Source organism: Perca fluviatilis, chromosome 5 (genome assembly GCF_010015445.1).
Source record: "Perca fluviatilis chromosome 5, GENO_Pfluv_1.0, whole genome shotgun sequence".
Taxonomy (NCBI): domain Eukaryota; kingdom Metazoa; phylum Chordata; class Actinopteri; order Perciformes; family Percidae; genus Perca; species Perca fluviatilis.
The window spans coordinates 35,576,156-35,598,086 of NC_053116.1; the positions used below are offsets into that span (position 1 = coordinate 35,576,156).

Genomic DNA, 21,931 nt, shown 5'->3' on the forward strand with positions numbered 1-21,931 from the left:
CTTCTGCTTTGACTGATATGTTATTTCACTATCTGACCTTCTCATCCTATTTGTCTTCTGTAAGCTGTACCATATGAGCTGTTGTTTGTCATATTTGCAAATAAAAATAAAAATTACAAAAAATAATTAAAATATTCTGTTTAGGAGGTGTGACGTTCCTGTGGAAGATTTAATAGTTTGTCACTGTAATATTCTTTATATGTGTTCTAAATAAAGATTTAAAGAAAGAGAAAAAAAGAAACGGCTTACACATCGCTGCTGATTGGTTGAAAGGGTTTTTGGCAGTTTGCCAAAGGCTGAGGTAAGAGAACAAGAAGAGAACGAGAAGGTCGACATATTTGAAGAACAACGAAAAAACACTAAAACAGAACATACTGAACCACTAATGAATCACAGGTGAGTCACGATATTTTCTATAAAGATGTTAACTCGTTACATAACTTCTGATGCCATTTGTTGTTATGGTTACTGCTAGATATGTTCTGGTTTATTGGCCAGTCTACCAAAAGTGAAAGTAGAAGTCCTTTAGGAGCGGCTCTAGTCTCTTTATATTAAATGGAAAGATACACCTGGAACTAAAACCAGCAGAATGAATCCGCTTCAACTGCAGAAATCTTGAATTAATAAATATTTAGAAATGTAGTCCGTATAGGTTACACAAATAAGAGTGACGTCCTCACGCGGGAGCGCTGAGCCCATTCATTTAGTTATCTGGCACGTGGAATGAGCCACGTGCCAGATAACTACATTAATTAAGGGGTTCCAGAGACATGGCATCCCCAGAATAAATTATTTACACATATAATACACATATTAAGCCTCTTGGAGCGTTTTGAGATCAGAATCTAATGAGAAAACATTTAGTTTTGATAACCATTGTAGCTGTGCTGTAGCCCACAGGTTCTCAAACTGTGGCACAAGTAGATAGATTGATACTGTAGATGGATTTTATGAATCATAAATTAGGAAATGATTCCGTTACAAGCAGCGAGGTACAAAGACATACACACATACCCCCATTGAAATACATTAGTTTAAAAAAACGTGACCCCAACACGTAAATCTTCTCAATAACGTGAGGGTATCACGTTCTAATAGATTTAATTTCGTAATGCCATCACGAACTGACGTGAGAGTGGGTTGCTCACTCACACACATACAGAAAAAACAAGAACTATACTAGAAATAATAAATCAGATAAAATAAAATAAGATGGCAAAGATTAAAAGAATGCCAGAACAACTGAAAAAAATACTTAAGAGTAATGTTACACGGGGGTAATCTCCTATATAGCCTATTTAAAAAATAAATGGAAACAAAATATTTAAACATATTACAGAAATAATACATTTCCAGTAATAACAATAATACTATGATCAGTTAAAAGCTAGATAATTTGAAAATTAGTGTTTAAAGCTTTGAAGTGTAGGAGTGTATGGCCAGGGGCGCAACTACCCAGTATCAGAGGGGTATGCAGCAACAATTTTGGCGCCCCTCTGTTGGTATCAAGTGGCTCCCCCTACACTTCCACCTAATGTTAGACCTACCTGTTGCCTTCCCCTGTCTTTCCTGATCCACCATCCTCATACCTGAATGAAATGAACTCACTGTTAAATATAGCAGCCTAAATTCAATTCTTAAATTAGCCTAGTGATGGCATCAGATAAGACAACTTTTATGCAGTAAGGTTGTGCTGCTGTTGAAATTACATTCACATTTTGGATTTGGATTAGTTACCCAACAGATGTAACTATAGGCCTAGCCTGTGTCTGACAGCTAATGGTAAAACAATAAAAATATATTAATGATTCTATGGTAAACCAGAGTTATTGCATTAGTTATGTTTTCCAGATTCTTGTCAGTTTTCAGCTCCGCAACCTGGGTTTTGCATGTTCTAAGCTAGCCGTGAACCCCCATTTGGCTGCCACATTCCCAGTGTAAGCAAATGCTAGTCTGTTAACATAAATATTTGCAAGTCTCCAAGCACAGACGTCACACTTTAAATCCTACCTGTTGCCTTTCACCATCCACTTATTAACTGCTGTTGCATCCCTTGACATGCCATCTCCTTTTCCCTCTTTCTTTTTCTATTTTTAGCCCCAGAGAGCTTTTTTGCTTTATCCATATTTTTCCATAGACGACAACTCACTACTGTACCTGCTCGCTTAGCACTCACGGCGCCCCCACTCGCAATATTACCTTCTTATATACCAGTGGTTCTCAACCTTTTTTGTGCCAGCACCCCCCTATCCATTATCCAGGTCCCTAACGCCCCCCATCAAATATTATGTAGGCTAATTGCCCTGGATATTAATGATTACGCCCTAATATAGGCCTATTATTGTCGTTACTATTTTTATTAAAAATAATCAATAAATCAAATCATTGAATGACAAACAACACATGTATTAGTTTCCCAGGTATCAAAAAAGCCATGTGAATAGAAATATTTACAGTTTTTTTTTTTTTAAATGCAACCATTTGACATTCAAATTAAATAACAGCAGCCAATCAGAACTACTAGATATGTAACATTCAAACTATAATTAGGTATTATCAAAAGGCCTGCTGCATGGTGTGAACCTCAGCACCTTTATAATATGACTATAATTTGAATGTCCTTTTTTGGTTGTGAAGTGACCTTGGGTGTCATGAAAGGCGCTTTAAATAAAATGTATTATTATTATTATTATTATTATTATTATTATTATTATTACAAACACTAACAGTAGCCAATCAGAAACAGCTAGCAATTTAACATTCAAATCTATTTTTCATTCAAATTGTTCCAACGGAAAACAAGCTTGCACTTATCATGGGGTAAAAGCAGGATTACACGCACGCACGCACACACACACACACACACACACACACACACACAACACAGACATACACACACACACACACACACACACACACACACACACACACACACACACACACACACAGACATACACACACACACACACACACACACACACACACACACACACGCACACACACACGGTTTTCATTTTGGTGATGACAAACGACTTGAAGAACGACACCTACTGCCGAATGGAAATAAGTTTACAACCTTTGAAAGTTAGAGAGAGCCCTTTGTTGATGCTTAGAAGAGTCTAGGTTTGAAGAGTCTAGGTTTGAAAGTCTAGGTTAGAAGAGTCTAGGTTAGAAGAGTCTAGGTTTGAAAGTCTAGGTTTGCTATCGCCTGTCTTGTGAGTAAATAGCAGAAAAAAACGTTTGGAGAACGCACCCACCAACGCGCGCGTGCGTTTGAAGGAGGTGGAGTCCCGGTTACAGTAAACAGTGACATCTCTTCCTCTATCGCTACAACAAGTAACAGTTTTATTTTAAAACAACAAACACAACCCCTGAGAATTGCCCGGGAGTTTAGGCAACAGCTAAATGTTTGCCAAACAACAAAGCACAGTCGTATCTCTCTCGGCCAAAAAAATAAAAAAATCTCTCGCTCGTCTCTTTTCTCTTTTTCTTCGTCAAATTAAGCTGCTTTCAGGTACAGTATGAAACGTTGGGTTCTATAAAAGATCTGACGAAAACCTGTTACTGTGAAATATAAAGTCTACTTGTGCTACATTGGGGGGATTAAAGAATACATCAGGACGTCGCACCACCCTGTGGCGATTGCTATTTTTTCTGAACGCAGCTTCACGCTGAAATACGGAGCTCATTTAAGATGATGCTCTGACTTCCCGTTTCCTTGAAGGCAGCACGGAGCTGCGCCGAACAATGATCCACCGTCTCGTCCAGTTGCAGTTCCGTGAACTGGCAGGTTTTTAATGTTGCAGAAAACTGTTTTTTGCAAGTAGTTTAAGTTTAAACATGTATTGTTATTGTGAATCTTTGGTTTAAACTAGCTTTCAAACAAACGCCCCCCAAGGGCACCTCAACGCCCCCCTTTCCAAAATATTGCTTCCAACGCCCCCCATCATCTTCTGAACGCCCCCTGGGGGGCGGTACCGCCCCCGTTGAGAAACACTGTTATATACTGTCTATGGATATTACGAATCCTACTATGGCCACGCCAAGACCCGCCCTTCAATAGCCCGGGTCTTGGCGTGGCCATACCCCTGCTCCCTCTTCTGCAGTATATCAACATTCTATGATGGACTCTTATGAGATAGAGCGCCTATACTCTAGCCTGTTAGTCCTCTACAATGTTATATAACATTGAGGAAATGCAGAAATGACTTAGATATGCACAAAAGCAGCTACATATAGAAAATACCCCAAAAATGTTTTTTAAAGCTCCTCTCTGCTGGAGCCACAGTGACTGGCAGAGTAAGTGCAATCCTTAGAGCAGTCCAAAAGTTGGGGTAGATATCTGATAGATCCTTAGCATGCATAAAAGTGATGAGCTCAAGGAGGCTCGTGGTCCCCTGTTCCCCCCCACCCCCTTGTCCTGACCGTTCCATTTGCGAGACCCAGAGGTGATCTGTCCCCCGCGCCCCTTTCCCCTTTTCCTTTCTCACACGGCTTCTGTGCACAAGAAGGTGGATGTCCCCGCCTTCTCGCGGGCTGCAGCGAGATGCTCCTCTCTCAGCAAGCAGGGCGCCTGCAGCTGCAGGGGGCGCCGATTTGCTAATTCCCCACACAGTGAAATGATAGATAACAGAAAACCGCTTTGCGGCGCAGAGAATTATTTTTTTTTTAAGTTCTTGTACCGCCATCCCCCCATGTGACATGAAAAAATACCGCTCCAGGCGGCTGCCCGGTTCGACCGTGGCAAAAAAACGCTACTGCATTCAAGCCATTGCCAAATGAGTTGCTACAAAGCTAATTAAGACTATCAGCTCCACACAAGTCTCTCTGGATTACTGTATTAAATACTGGAGAGAGTCGTCTCCCCGGCCCTTCCTCCCCAGACTCAAAGTTCATGGAGGTTGCCAAGTTGAGAACACAGCTTCCAACAATGTTGCTAGATGCTCCTCTCACATAGCCAGACATTACTCCACCTCACAGCAGAGTAGCTAACGTTAGATGCCGGCTATATTGACATATATTGACATTGTCATAAAAGCCCATATGCTCACGCGGAGCTCTGTACCCGACTGACAACCATCCTATCGCCGTTTAAAATTACTGTAACAACCGCTAAAAAATCATAACCTTTCCGTCCTCTCTACCTGACTGACAGACACATTTTCTTGGCTTCAAATTACGGCAACAACCACTAAAAACAGCGCAAACTCAAGGTCCTCTCTACCCAATGTACAGCCACCCTTTCTTGGCTTAAAATAACTCGCAGTTGTCGGCTACGGCGAGGCTGTCTCCATCTTTCTAATCTCCAATATTTACCCCGGTTTTGTAACGTCTCTGGTCATGTGTTGCGACCTAGAAGTGTTATCTAGGAGTATTATTTTATAATTTCATAATTTCCTAGAATAGGGAATATGGACATGCAACTGTTAGAATCATGCCAAGGTTTTTTTAGGTCGGGTAGAATCTATCTCCGTTGATGCCGTTGGTTTGTTTGCTGCTTCCATGGCTGTACTACAGGTAGCTCCCTGGGTTTGCATTTTTACAGGTATATCTCATACCTGAAAACTTGTCGCTTTTTGGCGAATATCACCGTTTTGAATAGGAAAATGTCATCCACGTGAATCGTGTAGATCCGAAGAGTTTTTTTTGGGGGGGGGGGGGGGTCCGGTGCTAATAAGGCACCAGTGCCTTAACGACCGTTATCTACCAGACCGAATAGCAACGCGGATTTCGGTGCCTTATTTAGATGCCACTTAAATGACTCCGTTTCTCTCTGATGCTCCGAAAACGGACGTTAGAGGAAACTGAAACATCGCCGCACAGGACGCTAGTTACAGTAACACTACACTCAACAGTAGGTAACGTTAGCCTACCGTTAGCTAGCAGCTGGAGTAAACACGGTTAAAATGCTGACAGCTAAACGGTGTAAAAGTGTGTCTGTATTTCACTGGAGAGGATTCCAACAACAAACAACACAGATGTTGCGTTCACTTGAAATTCGCCTCGCCAGCCTTGTGCTGCATTTGAAGTTGTTGTAAAATACCCTTTTCCCATCCAGTGGTTGTTTTTGTCGTTTAACAGGAATTTACTGGTATATATATATATATATATGATAGTTGATATATGTGTGTGTGTGTGTGTGTATATGTATGTATATATATATGTATATATATATATATATATATATATATATATATATATATATATATATATATATATATATATATATATACCCCCATATATATACCCCAATTTTTCCAGGTTTTTATTGAAATTCATACAGTTCAATATCTTATTGTACTCTGAAATGAAAGAATAGAACAAATGAACAATTTAAGTTAAAAAAGAAATCATGGAATCAATTTATAAACCAAAATGTATTCTACATTTTTGACTCATCAAAGTAGCCCTCTTTGGCAGATATAAGAGCTGAATACACTCGTGGCATTCTTTCTACAATGGAAATCAAATATTCTTCAGAAAGTTCTTCCCAACTCTGTTGCAGAAGTTCCCATTAATGTGTGGCACTTGTAGGTTGCTTTGCTTTCACTTTTCTGTCCAGTTCATCCCAAACCAGCTCAATGGGGGTTAAGTCTGGTGACTGTGCTGGCCACTCCATGTTTTTAAGCTTACCATCTTGTTCTTTTTTGCTAAGGTAGTTCTGGCATAGCTTGGACTTATGTTTTGGATCATTATCTGGCTGTAGGATGAACCCCTGGCCAACTAGGCGCATACCAGAGGGTACTGCATGGCGCTGCAAAATGCTGTGGTAGCCATTTTGGTTCAGGGTGCGTTTTACTCTGTACCAATCACCGACCCTGGATCCAGCAAAACAGCCCCAGACCATCACGCTTCCTCCTCCATGTTTGACAGTTGATGTCACACACTAAGGAACCATCCTTTCGCCTACTCAACGGCGTATAAAAATCCTGCGTAATGAACCGAAGATTTCAAATTTTTATTCATCAGTCCATAACACCTTCTTCCAGTCTTCAGTAGTCTATTGACGATGTTTCTTGGCCCAGGCAAGCCTCTTTTTCCTCACGTCTTAGCAATGGCTTTCTTGCTGCAACTCGACCTATCAAACCTGCAGCTCGAAGTCTTCTATTTACAGTTGAAACTGAGACTTGCTTATTACAACCACTATTAAGCTGTGCTTGAAGCTGTTGCCCTGTGAGCCGCCTATCACCCAAGCTGTTGACTCTCAGAAACTTGTCTTCTGATTCTGTTGTGGCTTTGGGTCTGCCAGACCTCTTCCTGTCAGAGTTTCCTGTCAAAGTGCCTTTTGATGGTGAAGAATACTGTACTCACTGACACCTTGACTTTCTTCGCAATGTCTCTGTAGGAAAGACCACCATTCTTAAATGTTATGATGGTCTGTCTCTCTTCCATTGTTAATTGCCTTTTTCACGCTATTTTTATAGCAACACAGTACTTTCTGCAGTACAATACTGTTCAGATAATGCTCACGAGGGTACGGTACCACAGTGTGTTCCAACAATACTTTTACACAAACAGAAGGGGTTGTTAGTAATCCAGACAAGTTGGAACACCTGTGGGAATTGGTAGCACCGACTTTCAAAGCTTGATCAACCTCCATTGCTGCAGAACAGCTTTATGTTGTTAACCCATTTCTTGTTCCCTGAAAAAGGCCTTTTTGTAAAATTCTGAAATGTACATTATTTTTCAGTTTAGGGTAACCTTACTTTTTTTTTAACCTCAGGCAGTTCACCACTTACCTTTGTACCATTTCAAGCTATTCATTGGACTTGACCTGCTAAAATTTCAATAAAAAATAAATAAATAAAATATATATATATATATATATATATATATATATATATATATATATATATATATATATATATATATCGGTATATATATTATACATATAAATATATATATTGTTTTCCCTTTTTTTCTTCTTCTCGGGGGGAGGTGATAATGTGTCACCTTTTTCAGCCCTTCTGAGTTTGCAGGTATAATATCTGGCAACCCGGGCCCGGCTGTCAAAATATGCAGTTGATACCAACACACAGGCTAAAACACAAACACACATTCCGTCACTTTGATAAATTTCAAAGGAGAAAATACTGGCTTTAGCATTGTTGTCAGAAAACATCATTTTTAAACTTAGCATGTTTCATGTTTCATTGTGGTAATTTTTGGATTTGAAAAAGTAAATATATTACATATTGCACGTTTTAAAAGAAACCATGTGAGAGGTTTAGAGGAAATGTCTCCTCAGTAGAACTGAAAACAACTCCTAGAAATCTGAGGCATTGGACTAACCAACAACAACAAGCCACTTCTTTTTGTAAAAGGTCACAAACCAAACAGTGACCAAAGTCCACCAACAGCTCCAGCTGCTTTAGAGCAGGTCTCTGCTGTGTGTAGTAACACATTCTCACACCCAACTCGTAAAATAAGGAACATTCGGTCAGGAGCCTTTCTCGTTCTTATTTGACGTTAAAAGTCTCCTTTAGCGTCTCATGTAAACGTGCTTGGTCGCCACTATAGAGCGACTCCAGCAAGCGGGGGAGGACGCCTCACACGCCGGGAGACGGCCGATTCGCGGAGGTTGGGTTTAGGAGAAAAACAACGGGGAAAGGACGCCTCAAAAGCCGGGAAACACACGCCGGAGACGGGGAAACAAAACGCCACACGCGAAGGTTGGGTTTAGGACAAAAACAACGGGGAAAGGACGCCTCAAAAGCTGGGAAACACACGCAGGAGACAGGGAAACAAAACGCCACACGCAGGGTGCGAACCCAAGTCTCCTGAGTGAAAGTCCAGTGTTTTACCCACCACCCCAACCAACCTCCTTACACAGCCATTTCGCCTTACATACCACTCGCTAAATCTCATCCAACTGCGGCTCTCCCCAGTACGTTACACAAATACGCCGAAGGGTGCCTTTTTCGTCGCATCAGACGCTGAAAGACACTGCCCAAACGTACTTATTTTACGAGTTCGGAATGAGAACGGATTGTGTGTAGTGTAATCTCTACATGGTTGTCTTCTTTTTGTTTCCAGATGGTGTTCCTGTTTTGGATTTGACGTCTCTCTTCCTCCCAAATCTGAGAGAGATGTCTTCAGTCCATAGAAACTGTGATCATGTTAAGAAAACATTTGCACCATTGCTGGTAAAATAATCTTATTACATCAAGCTTTTATTATAATTCATTCATCATATTGCTCCTCTCCAACATTTTCTTTCTTTCTTTCTTTCTTTATAACCCCTTTGTTGCGGCTGTAAGCAGTCCAACAAAGTGCTTCCGCGAGGGACTAAACACTGAGAGATGCATTATTAAACACACTGACGCTCTCAAGATTGTACAATGATTTATTCCTCTTCTTCCACACGTAAAATACAACTAGCACTGCAGTTACCAAATGTAAAGTTACCTTGTGAGTAGAAATAATTGTGTTAGTGCGGCGGTAAAGAGAAAGTGTTCGCTCCCAGGCTCACCCCCTCTCTATCAAAGCCCCAAAAACCAACAGGTCACTATCACTTATAATTGTCAATTATCACTACCACTCAAACCGTGATGAAAACGCCCACCAGCTACAATATAAGTGCACAATATAATAATCGATAAATAATATATATGAGACCATAAACAACATACAATATGTGGCTTCTACACCATTTGTTCTTTATAATTCTCTTTCTTTCTTTCTTTCTTTCTTTATCTCTCTCTCTCTCTCTCTCTCTGTCTCTTACACACACAAACACAAGTAAAGGAAAAAATTCAAAAATAAACTGAACCGGCAGTCTGTGGTCACAGAAGGATTGTATCATGTGGACGCGTCAACAGTGTTGTTGTCATTATTTAGAATTCCTCATGGGGCCGGCAGAAACTACACACTATAGCTTTAAGTCTGATTCAACTTTTGGAGAAAAGCAACCCAATGTCCCCCTGCGGTGGACGACCATGTGACCAGAGATCAGACTTGTCTGTCCTTATTGCGTCCTGAGAGTCCCGTTAACATTACTGGAAACAGGAAACCTCACTGTCGCTATCGCTGCGACACAAAAAGTTTGAAACACTATGAAGGTAATAATAATAATAATAATATTAATACATTTTATTTGTAGAGCACTTTTCATTGACAAATCAATCCCAAAGTGCTACAGGAGAAAAAATAAATAAAGATAAACAATAATAAATAAATAGTAAGATTTATGAGAAAGTTTGCTAAAAAATAAAGGTTTTTAGGCCCTTGTTGAAAGAGTCCGTGGTTTGTGGAGCTCTCAGGTGATCTGGGAGGGAACGAAAACGAAAACTCAAGCACTTAACTGCAATGGCGACTGTGTCCTGCACCAACAAAGCAAAGTCCATTCAACTCTTGCTTCATCTCTTCTCTTTTTCTCCACTGCTTTCTGTACTGCCTTCACTGTTCAATTTAAACAGATTTCTATTCAGTTCTATTCAGAGTTAATTTCAACAGCTTCTAGCAGTGAATTTGATTTGCAGTATGTGTTGTATGTTCTAACCAGGCTTCTCTCCACAGATACTTATGATGAGTGTCTTCAGAGGACATACCCTCACATGTAATCCAACAGAGTATCAGAACGGCAATCAATGCTGTCCTACGTGTTCTGTAGGTAAGATCTGATTGAATGTGCACTAGCGCCACGGAGGGAAGCCAAACACCTGCCCCCACACTGCCATGACACAGAGCTGCATTTACATTGGCAAAGTATCCCTTTTATTAGAAACATTATATTGCATGAAATTGTTGGTTTTCTTTTCAACAGGAAGTCGAGTTAGAAAACATTGTAAAGAGTATGGTACTTCCTGTTTGAACTGCGATGAGGGAACATTCATGAATCGTCCTACAGGGCTTACAGAATGTTTTGTCTGTGCACGCTGTGATTCAGGTAGACTTCCGTTTATGTTTCCTAATTATTATTAGAAACATATGAAACTGAAGATTGATTTTTGAGCATGTAGCTCTCTAGTAGATGAGACAAAATAAAAGTTAAGTATCTTCATATGTAACCTCTTTATGTGTTGACAGGTTCTGGTTTAAAGATAAAGACAGCATGTACGACTACATCAAATACAGTTTGTGAACCACTGGAGGGATTCTACTGTCTGTTCTCCTCAGGAAACAGCTGTGTGGAAGCACAGAAACACAGCAGCTGTCAACCAGGACAATATATCAGCCAAAATGGTTAGTTCCTCATATTGTGCTGAATTTAGGAGTATAGGTATAGTTTAATAATCTATGGAATGCTGATTTATTCAATATTAAATAAATAAATACATACATAAATACATGAATACATGAATAAATAAAAAAAATAATATAAAAAAAAATATGCCTTTGAAAATACATCATGAAATAAACAAATGTGTCAATAAATTAATAAATAATTAAATTAATAAAATGAATCCGTTAAATATATTAAAAGGTTTAACTTTGAATTATTTCATGGTACTTTTATTTCATAAGTCCACATTTATTTATTTCCGTGGACTTTTATTTCCTAATGCCACATTTATTTATTTCCCTCTTTATTTATTTCCAGTACTTATATGCAAATCAGGGGGCGTGGCTATTGCTCACATTCAGAACAGAGCCGTGTGCACCACGACCGAGTGCACCAAGACCGCAGCAGCGGTGCTCTGTACCCAGCACACAGTCACTTATTCTGGGGGTAACTGAGCCACCAACTAGCGCTGACCTGACGGAGCAACACACCGGTTATTTCAGTAGACGTTTCTGTCCTCATTCATCTCGTTTCCTTCTTGCACAGCCGCTGCAGTCAAGAGTGTATGGCTGCAGCCTGGAGACCTCCTGTCTCACGCTCCTCCCGTCTCATGCTGGGGCGTGTCCAACGGTAAATTCAGATGTTCAGAATATGAAATCGTGAATTATTTTCTAAATGAAGTCACGGTTAAGTTAGTGAGCATGATGAAAATGAATTGAACGCCGTTTAAACTCTTAAATTAACGATAGCCATACATAACCTATAGTTGGCAGATTTGTGGGATTTCCTAAACTGATTAAATCCCACCCGCACATAAAAACATAAAACTGCTTTGCTTGCTCCAACTAAGACATCTGCTGAAAATATAATTGTATTCATTAGCATGATTGCCGTACTGTTTAGTTAAAAAACATCAAAGTATGAAAACATAGCGGACCAGACGCAAGCTTTTTTTGAGAAGTCGAAGCTCGGGGACAGCACCAGCCGGGAGGGCATGAGACGGGAGGTCTCCAGGCTGCAGCCACACCCGACTCGCTATTTCCACGGAAATAAATAAATGTGGATTTATGAAATAAAAGTCTCTTGAAATAAATAAACGTGGACTTGTGAAATAAAAGTACCATGAAATAATTAAAAGTAAAACCTTTTAATATGTTTAACTAACTGATTAATTTTTATATGAATATTTACATTTATTTAATTATTTATGTATTTATTGCCTCATTTATTTCTTTCATGATGTATTTCAAAGGCACATTTTGCTTTCCACCAGAATGGGAGGGACTTTGCCACTCTATCGAAAGAAAGTGCTGCTACAATGCTGTTACAGTCATTCCCCGGCTGCAATAAATGCAGGTACATTCAGACAGACAGTATGATATTGATCTTCCTCCAGTCGTTTGCTGATCCCCTATCACACGACTGACACTCTGTACTTAGATTCCTTTGTCAACATCTGAACCACCTCATGACAACTTAGCAAACTCCATCAGCTGATGAAGGTCATGAGATGTGTGGTGGGACCTTTTTTTCATGTTCAGTAATGAAGCAGGCCCAATCGTACATGTAGAAAAGTATTTGTGCAACTGTGAAGCAGGCCTTCACGGAAATTAGTTGTTTTTACTGAAATATAAAAGCTTGTAAAAGATTATATTTTGGGACTTGAAACATAAATGTCTGTGAATGTATTTTGAACTGTCTGCTTCAAAAATCTCAACAATCAAATACTGTTTATTTTGTTATCCACTGAAGAGAAATTAGACAGGTCTGATTAGATAAAAAAAGATATCATATAACACTTTGATTCCTTCATAATATGTATACTGAACTATATAATTTGTATTTATAGGAACAACATCAAGGGACACTGAGTGCTCTGCCTGCAGAGATGGAACATTTTCCAATGGGACATTATTGACATCGTGTCAGCCACACACACAGTAAGTGAAGCTTCAGATCAGACATGGACACACCTGAACTCTTCCAACAGCAGCATGGTTCCCTACACATGGTCCTGTCAAAATGTCCCTCTATCATTCCAGATGTCAATCATTGGATCTTCAGCTGATAAAACCAGGAACTGCTTCAACGGATGCTGAATGTAAAGAACAAAGTTCAGGAGCTGGGATCGGTGCCGTTGTGGGGGGGCTTGTGATATGTTTATTGGTCGTACTCGCAATAGCTCTGTTTTTCTGGCGTCTCAAAAAGAAGAGAGACACAAGTATGACTGGCATTTAGACAATTAAAACATTTGTTTTTAATACATAATATAATTGTCAGATCATTATGTTGTTGATTGAGGTGCTTTTCATTGGTAATGTTTTACAGTTTTTCTCAGTCGCTTTGGTGCATTTCTTAGATCAAAAGGGCAATTCTTGATACTACTTGTACAAATTCTGAATCATCTAGTCACTTGTGCACATCATTAAAGCAATTTCTTATTCCTTTGAACAAATTGCGATTGCTTTTGTACATATTGCAATTGATAATGTACAAGTGTCCGCTTTTTTCCACATTTTCAATTGCTCATGTCATGTTGATCAAAATATAGTAGATGGTTCTCTATTGAATAGTCTTACCTCTCAAAACATCTAGGCATTAGTTCCTTGCATAAGCCATTACATGCAAAATTGTTGAACTATTTGTCATAAACTGTCAGGCATAGTCTTATACATTTCTTTTAGACCTTTTGTACAAAAATGTGAATTGATGAATCGTGCAGGTGAAATTGACCCTCACTCATGAAGGAATGTAAAGTGTTAGTTCAACCAATAATCAACCAGGTGTCTAAATTGCTCAAAGGTGCATTTCATGAACAATCAGTTGGCAAGCATATAGAGACAGCCCACAACACAGAGTTGCAATTTTCCAATAATGGATGGACCAGGAAATGAACAGGGTCAACAGCCAAGAGGAGGAAGAAGACGAGCAAGGATGCGTGGTGGAAGGCAAAACAGAGGAAGAGGCAGAAGAGGACATAGGCGCATATCTGATGACATAAGGGCCACTATTGTAGACCATGTTGTCAATCATGGCTGGTCGAAGGGTGTAGCCGAATATTGGGAGATCAACCGTGTCCCCAATAGCTCAAACGTTTCGAAGAGAGAACAGGTATGTTCACCAATGTACAGTTACTGTATTTAAGCAGTATACTGTATACTTCCTACAATGCTTTATATTACAGTAGTCCACTTGTAAAAAAGGCCATGTCCTGAGCATGCATTCCCATTATGTATCCACTGTGTCTGATCACGCGACAGAGCACGGAGGAGCAGACATCAGCTGGACTTGAGTTTAGACTGCGGCGATTTTTGACGGATAGTTTCTTTTCCGTGTGTGCGTCCATGGAAATGTAAGTTTAATTGTTGTGTTAGGTAACACACCGTCAGTGTTTATTAGCCTTGAATGTATTTAGGTTTCTGTTAACTTACAACGGGATTCAGAGCTAGCTGCTAGCTTGTAATAGTCTGTTTAACTGTTCTACATTCTAATAGCTATTGTTTTCTATGCTGTGCACTGAATATTTCGGTTGTTTATTTAGTTTAAATGCTTGTAATAATTCTTATGACTGTCATTTATATAGGTTACATGAATGCCTTTTGTGTTTGCTAATCTTTAATTGATAGCTCATTGCAGTCCAGTATTATTATTAGCCATTAACATTGCTCTGTGCATGCTATTCGTAGCTGGCTATGTTTTAGCTTAGGTTTGCCTTTGCTATTGGTCTGTAACTATCCTTTCTAAACAGTCTGTATTGCTGTGCTTTGTTGTTACAGAACCACACACGCACAGAAACACAAACCTATTTGTTTATATAAACCAGCTAAACTGCAACCCTGGACTCTGCATCTCCTTTCTCCCCACACTCTCACCTGAACATTGGAATAGTGTCCTGACCTAACACCCTGAAGCGATTGCTGCCACACCTATTAACCCATATTTACATCTTCTATCATACAATTTTGGTCCTTCGAGCCGGATCCAGCAACTGTGTCAGTCCAAGATGTTCAGGCCAGATGAAAGAGACTCAGAAAGAGATGTGGACCACCCACGCAGACACAGCCACCTGCCATCATACCTTCAGGACTATGAGGTCAGTTACCCTATCAGGCATCGCAGTCCAGTGGATGAGCAGGCCAGACAGGCTATTATTGCTGATGTTCTAGGATGTATTCGTAGCATGAAAGAGGATAATGACAAACTACGTAAAGATTTGCAACGCCTTACAGACATTATCTCCAGCTCTCCTGCACTAGCTCTATCATGTCATTTCACGGCCCAGACAACTTGAGGATCATGAGACATCATACACACCTGCACCCATTAGTAAACTGACGGCACATAGTGGTCATCAGGACCCACGTCAGAGTGAACATGCTCCACAGGTGCAATTCAGTGATGAGTCTTCTTCCCCACAATATTGCCAACATGACCCGATTACAGAGCTTAGTGACAGTCTAAAGGGAGCAGGTCTGTCCAGTCATCAGCATGCAGTATATTCTCCATTAGCTTCCGGTGAGTCAACCCCTTGCTACAAAGACGCCTTTCAGCGAACACCAGAAGCCAGATTGTCCCCCATGCCTCGAGGCTTGATGACAGTAGACCCACCTCCGTCGCCGCAACACCAAGAAGACACACACTGCTCTCCAACTGGTGCTGCTCAGCGTCCGTCCGCTAACAGCTATCCTCCTCATAGTGGCGCTACATCCAGTACACCTGATGTTAGGAATCGTTCTTTGCCTAATGATGCCTATCGTTTACCTGATGACAGCTACAGCTCTCCCTATGATGCTACGAACCATCGGCGTGATGACAAGTTCCGCCCACTTCCTGATGATACTTATCGTCACTATGACAACAGCCACATTTACCCTGCTGAGTCATATCGACAACCTAGTCTGCGAGCCCATTGTAATGACCGCTACTATTGGGAAGGTGGCAGAAATCATCCTTCAGATCGGAGAGGCTATCCTGAGAGTCGCTGTCGTTCTGCTAATGGCTATGACACCTATTATGGCCCTGATGATCAGTACCAGCATTGGAATGAACGTTTCCCAGATGATCTTCACAGATGTTATGACTATCTGCACCCAGCGGAGTGGCCTCAGGCTCGACTCCCCCCTTGTCAGACACCCACCTGTGGAGACATATAGCAGACCTAAGCCAACAATCCCTGACTTCAAACACGAGGATCCACACAAGTTTGCAAGATTGAAGCTTGCGTTGGACAACATCCTCCCACCTGATGCTTCAGAGCGCTTTAAGTTCCAGATACTGACTGACCACCTGAAGTGTGAAGAAGCATTGCTAATTGCTGATTCATACAGTAACGGCCTGTTCCCATTCAGCGATACCATGAGGGCACTCACCGAAATGTACGGTCAACCTCAACAGCTGGCCTTGAAGCGAATCTCTACTTTGATGGACGGACCCAACATCAAGAGTGTCGACATTAAAGCCTTCAAGTCATTTGCCCTCCAAGTCCGTGCATTAGTGGGCATGTTGCACCAGTTGGGAGGCCAGGGCTGGACAGAGTTAAGATGTGGTTCACACGTATCTCGCCTCTTAGCTAAGTTGCCACACGACCTAAGAGCCAACTTCCAGAGATTTGTGAACCCCATCCACGTTCCAATCCCAACACTGCTTGACCTAGCTGATTGGCTTGAATATGAGGTTTGTGTACAGGTGGATGGAGGTCAGTACTGTAGCAATTCAGGTCAAGAGAAGCAAGCTCCATGCAGAGACAGGCGCACAGAGTACAAGTCCCAGAAGACCACTACTATTCTCCATGGTAGTCAGCAGAAGGAGAGACCAGAGAAAGCTACAACTGTGTCTGTATTGGAGACAACACAGGATAAACCAAAGAAGTACTGTCCCTTCTGTGACTCGGTGCAGCACTATCTTAACCAGAGCAGCAACTTTAAGCTCTTGTCAAATGAGCAGACGGCAGAGTGGATAAAGGGGAACAAGAGGTGCTGGAGATGTGGCAGTGATCACCAAGCAGCAAAGTGTACACTCAAGGCCAAGTGCAAACAGTGCGAAAGAAAGCACCTTGAGGTTCTTCATGAGGTCAATATCAGCCAAAATGCTGCAGAGTGGATAAACCCAAGGTTATTGGAGAAAGCACTTGCTTGGTGAGTTCTATCTCAGAGACCCTGTACCTAGATCAGCCGACATGCAGCAGCCAGGTATTACTCAAGCGGTACTGACAAGATACTTGAGACCTACAGTACAGGCCAAAAGTTTGGACACACCTTCTCATTCAATGCGTTTTCTTTATTTTCATGACTATTTACATTGTAGATTCTCACTGAAGGCATCGAAACTATGAATGAACACATATGGACTCATGTACTTAATAAAAAAGTGTGAAATAACTGAAAACATGTCTTATATTTTAGATTCCTCCAAGTAGCCACCCTTTGCTTTTTTGATAACGCTGCAAACCCTTGGTGTTCTCTCAATGAGCTTCATGAGGTAGTCACCTGAAATGGTTTTCACTTCACAGGTGTGCCTTGTCAGGGTTAATTAGTGGAATTTTTTTCCCTTATTAATGGGGTTGGGACCATCAGTTGTGTTGTGCAGAAGTCAGGTTGATACGCAGCCGTGCTACTATTGGACAATTGTTAGAATTCATATTTATAGAACAAGAACCAAACAGCTAAGTAATGAAAAAACGTGTGGCCATACTTTAACAAATGTAGGTAACAAATGACCGGCAGTTGTCCGAAAATTGCTCATAAGTCCAAATTTGAGATCTTTGGTTCCAACCGCCCTGTCTTTGTGCAATGCAGAAAAGGTGAACGGATGGATTTCTACATGCCTGGTTCACACCGTGAAGCATGGAGGAGGTGTGATGGTGTGGGGGTGCTTTGTTGGTGACACTGTTGGGGATTTTTCAAAATTGAAGGCATACTGAACCAGCATGGCTACCACAGCATCATGCAGCGACATGCCATCCCATCCAGTTTGCATTTAGTTGGACCATCATTTATTTTTCAACAGGACAATGACCCCAAACACACCTGCAGGCTGTGTAAGGGCTATTTGACCAAGAAGGAGAGTGATGGAGTGCTGCACCAGATGACTTGGCCTCCACAGTCACCGGACCTGAACCCAATCGAGATGGTTTGGGGTGAGCTGGACCACAGAGTGAAGGCAAAAGGGCCAACAAGTGCTAAGCATCTCTGGGAACTCCTACAAGACTGTTGGAAAACCATTTCAGGTGACTACCTATTGAAGCTCATCAAGAGAATGCCAAGAGTGTGCAAAGCAGTAATCATACTTTGAAGAAACTAGAATATAAGACACGTTTTCAGTTATTTCACACTTTTTTGTTAAGTACATAATTCCACGTGTTCATTCATAGTTTTGATGCCTTCAGTGAGAATCTACAATGTAAATAGTCATGAAAATAAAGGAAACGCATTGAATGAGAAGGTGTGTCCAAACTTTTGGCCTGTACTGTATGCTATATTGGAGGATGGTTCAGAACGCACCATACTTTTGCATGAAGCGGCTGATCACTTAGGCTTGCACAGGGAACCTGAAGACCTGGCGCTCCGCACTGTCTAACAAGAGGTTCGTACCATCCACGGAGCCACAGTGTCATTCTCTGTGTCTTCCGCATCACAGCCTGGCTCTTCATTCCAGATCCACAGAGCTTTCACTGCAAAGGCACTTGGCCTCGCCCGCCATACGTACCCAGTCAAAGCTCTGCAGGAAAGGTACCGTCACCTTAAGGACCTGCCACTGCCAAGCAGTCAGATTACCCTCATCTCATCACTCCTGTGGAACCGGTACGCCTCGGCCCTCCTGGTGGACCTGCAGCCGTGCACACCAGACTTGGGTAGGTTCTACAAGGCCCATCAAAATTCCTGCGCCACCGGCTCACTCCGCAGCAGTGTCTTTTTACATCCTGTGCTCATCCAGAAGCTGAGCTCTTCAGCCATGTGGAGAAACTGTGGCAGCTGGATACCTTGCCGTATCGGAGTGAGCGGCTCATCACTAGGTCGAAGCACGACACAGAGGCAGTCCGACAGCTTGAAGAGAAGACAAACAGGGTTGAGGTGAATGGAGTCAGAAGGTATGCCACCCCGTTATTGTGGAAGAAAAATCTTACCCTACTCCATGCACCAAAGGAGGCAGTGTTGGCTCAGCTGCGTGGGCCAGAAAGACAGCTGGCCAGAGAACCGGAAAAAGCGGCGACCTACTCCAAGGAGATCCATAAGTTGCTTGATGCTGGCTATGTCACACCCATGTCACCGACAGAGGCTAAAGGGAGCAGCCACTCGTGGTTCATCCCGCACCACATGGTGCACCAAAACGGGAAGGACAGGATAGTCTTCAATTGCTCCTTCACATACAAGGGCCAGAACCTGAATGACCACCTCCAGCCGGGCCCCACATTGGGAGCTAGCCTTTTGGGAGTCCTTCGATTCAGGGAACACACAATCGCCATCAGCAGTGACGCTAAAGGGATGTTCCACCAGGTTCGTCTGCTGGAAGAAGACAGACCATTCCTACGTTTCCTGTGGCGCGACATGAAGGTAGATGAAGAACCAATGGTCCACGAGTGGCAAGTGCTTCCTTTCGGGACAACATGCAGCCCGTGTTGTGCTATCTTTGCACTCCAAGCTCATGTCCAGAGACAAGTTGAGCCAGGAGAAGATGCCCATCTGTCAATAGAACGCTGTTTTTATGTTGACAACTGTTTACAGAGTCTTCCCTCCGAAGAGCAAGCTAAGAAGTTGGTCAACAGACTGCATTCTCTCCTCATGGTGGGTGGATTTGAACTGCGGCAATAGGCTTGCAATGTGCCTACAGTCATTGACAGCATACCTGAAGAGTCTAGGTCAGAGAGCAGTGTCCTCTGGTTCACCCAGGAGATGGCTGACCCCCAAGAGCGCACTCTCGGACTTGTATGGCATTGCAAGTCCGATACACTGCATTACAAGCATCACCAGAGTGAAAGTCCAGAGCCCACCATGCGCAACATCTATCGACTGCTTGCTCAACAGTACGACCCTCTTGGATTTATCATTCCATACCCCACGAGTGCCAAGGTCATTGTGCAACGTCTCTGGGACAAGAAAAGAGGATGGGACGATCCTCACCTACCAGAAGACCTTCTCCAGGCCTGGCAGTTGTTGGAAAGTGAGCTTCCCCAACTGGCACAGATCACTCTGCCAAGATGTTATACTGACCACAGTCGGAATTGCAGCAACAGCATTCGCAGCATTCACATGTTCTGTGACGCCTCTGAGTACCGAAGGGGACAGAGGAGAAGTCCATGTTGTCTTCTTGGCTGCAAGATCAAGAGTTGCGCTGAAGAAACAGCTTTCAATCCCCAGCTTTCAATCCCCAGGTTGGAACTGTGTGGAGCCCTCACAGGAGCGCAGTTAGCTTCAGTCCTTAAGAGAGAGCTCACCCTTGACATCCAGGAGGTGGTGTACTGGACAGACTCAACCACAGTACTTAACAGGCTTCAGTCAGATTCATGCCGGTATTGATTCAGCAATCAATCCTGCTGACGATATTACAAGAGGGAAAACACTGACTCAGCTTGCTGGAGGGAAGCGCTGGAGTAAAGGGCCACCTTTCCTTCAGTTGTCGGCCAAGCATTGGGAGACCCTACAGAAGAGGTAGAAGAGCTGAGGAAGACAGCGTTCAGTGGTCTGCTCACAGGAACAACAAGTCCTACAATACCTGATGTTCAGCAGTTCAGCACATATTAGGAACTCCTGGAAGCTACCGCACAGTTGCTCCACGGGGCGGCCGATAGCACAACTCAGTCTGCTGCCAATGACTACTCTAAAGCCAAGTTGGCCCTTCTGAGACATGCTCAGATGGAGAGCTTTCCTGAAGAGTTTACACTAATCAAGTCAGGAAAGACCATCCTGACAAGCAGCAGATTGCTTACCCTTGCTCCTGAATACAATGAGTCTTCTGACCTGATCCGAGTTGGAGGTGGACTCCGTAGGTGTAACAGCCTGAGCCAGGAAGTTCTGCACCCCACATCCTTCTAGCGCCCACTCACCCAGTCACAAAGCTCCTAATCCAGCACTGTGATAAGCAGTTGCATCACCCTGGAGCTAAACGTGTCGTCGCTGAGCTGCGCAGGAGGTACTGGATATTGAGAGGTAGAGAAGTAGTGAGGAGGCATCAACATAACTGTCATGAGTGCAGGAAGTGGAGAGGCCAACCAGTGGTCCCAAGAATGGCAGATTTTCGACCTGCCTTCTTTTCAACAGGGGTGGATTGCTTCGGCCCTATGCTCGTCAAAATAGGCAGACAAACTGAAAAAAGATGCGGCATCCTGTACAAGTGTCTTACCACGAGGGCAGTCCACCTCGACCTGCTTTCTCCCCACACTCTCACCTGAACATTGGAATAGTGTCCTGACACGACACCCTGAAGCGATTGCTGCCACACCTATTAACCCATATTTACACCTTCTATCATATACCCCTGCAGAGGATGGATAAGGCATTCCAAAAGATTCTTTCCACGTTGCATTGCAAGGGAAAATAGTAAAAGCTGTGAAAAACAAAATCCTGTCCAGTCTCTTTCATTCAATAACCCACATACAGTAATATGTAAATAGTACTGTTGAAATTGATATATGCCATAGAAGTGCAGCCTTGTGCATTTTCAATACAGTAACTGTCATCCAAACTGTAACCTAAGTTTACATCAGGTAATACT

At 42.3% G+C, this 21,931-nt stretch overlaps 2 protein-coding genes across 3 annotated transcripts in view; both read left to right on the forward strand.

The window, feature by feature from the left end:
• LOC120559161 (tumor necrosis factor receptor superfamily member 14-like) overlaps nt 1–21,931 on the forward strand; it is a 202,390-nt gene that overhangs the window by 111,978 nt on the left and 68,481 nt on the right. The window lies entirely within an intron of this gene.
• Nucleotides 285–13,675, forward strand: LOC120559167 (tumor necrosis factor receptor superfamily member 14-like). Of its 2 annotated transcripts, XM_039800702.1 has the most exons (7): nt 285–396; nt 9,037–9,146; nt 10,519–10,612; nt 10,766–10,888; nt 11,029–11,184; nt 13,074–13,164; nt 13,267–13,675. In XM_039800702.1, exons 2-7 carry the CDS (start codon nt 9,090–9,092, stop codon nt 13,460–13,462), a joined length of 717 nt encoding a protein of 238 aa, XP_039656636.1. In that variant the 5' UTR covers nt 285–396; nt 9,037–9,089; the 3' UTR covers nt 13,463–13,675. The 2 variants fall into 2 exon arrangements, with proteins under 2 accessions (XP_039656636.1, XP_039656638.1); XM_039800704.1 differs by lacking the exons at nt 285–396; nt 9,037–9,146 and adding an exon at nt 10,041–10,061.

Excerpts from the sequence above, each read along its gene's own strand:
- LOC120559167 (XM_039800702.1), top strand. The coding sequence starts at position 9,090 with ATGTCTTCAGTCCATAGAAACTGTGATCATGTTAAGAAAACATTTGCA. Across the intron at positions 9,147-10,518 it reads AAACATTTGCACCATTGCTG|ATACTTATGATGAGTGTCTT; the intron begins GTAAAATAATCT and ends TTCTCTCCACAG. Across the intron at positions 10,889-11,028 it reads CTGTGCACGCTGTGATTCAG|GTTCTGGTTTAAAGATAAAG; the intron begins GTAGACTTCCGT and ends ATGTGTTGACAG.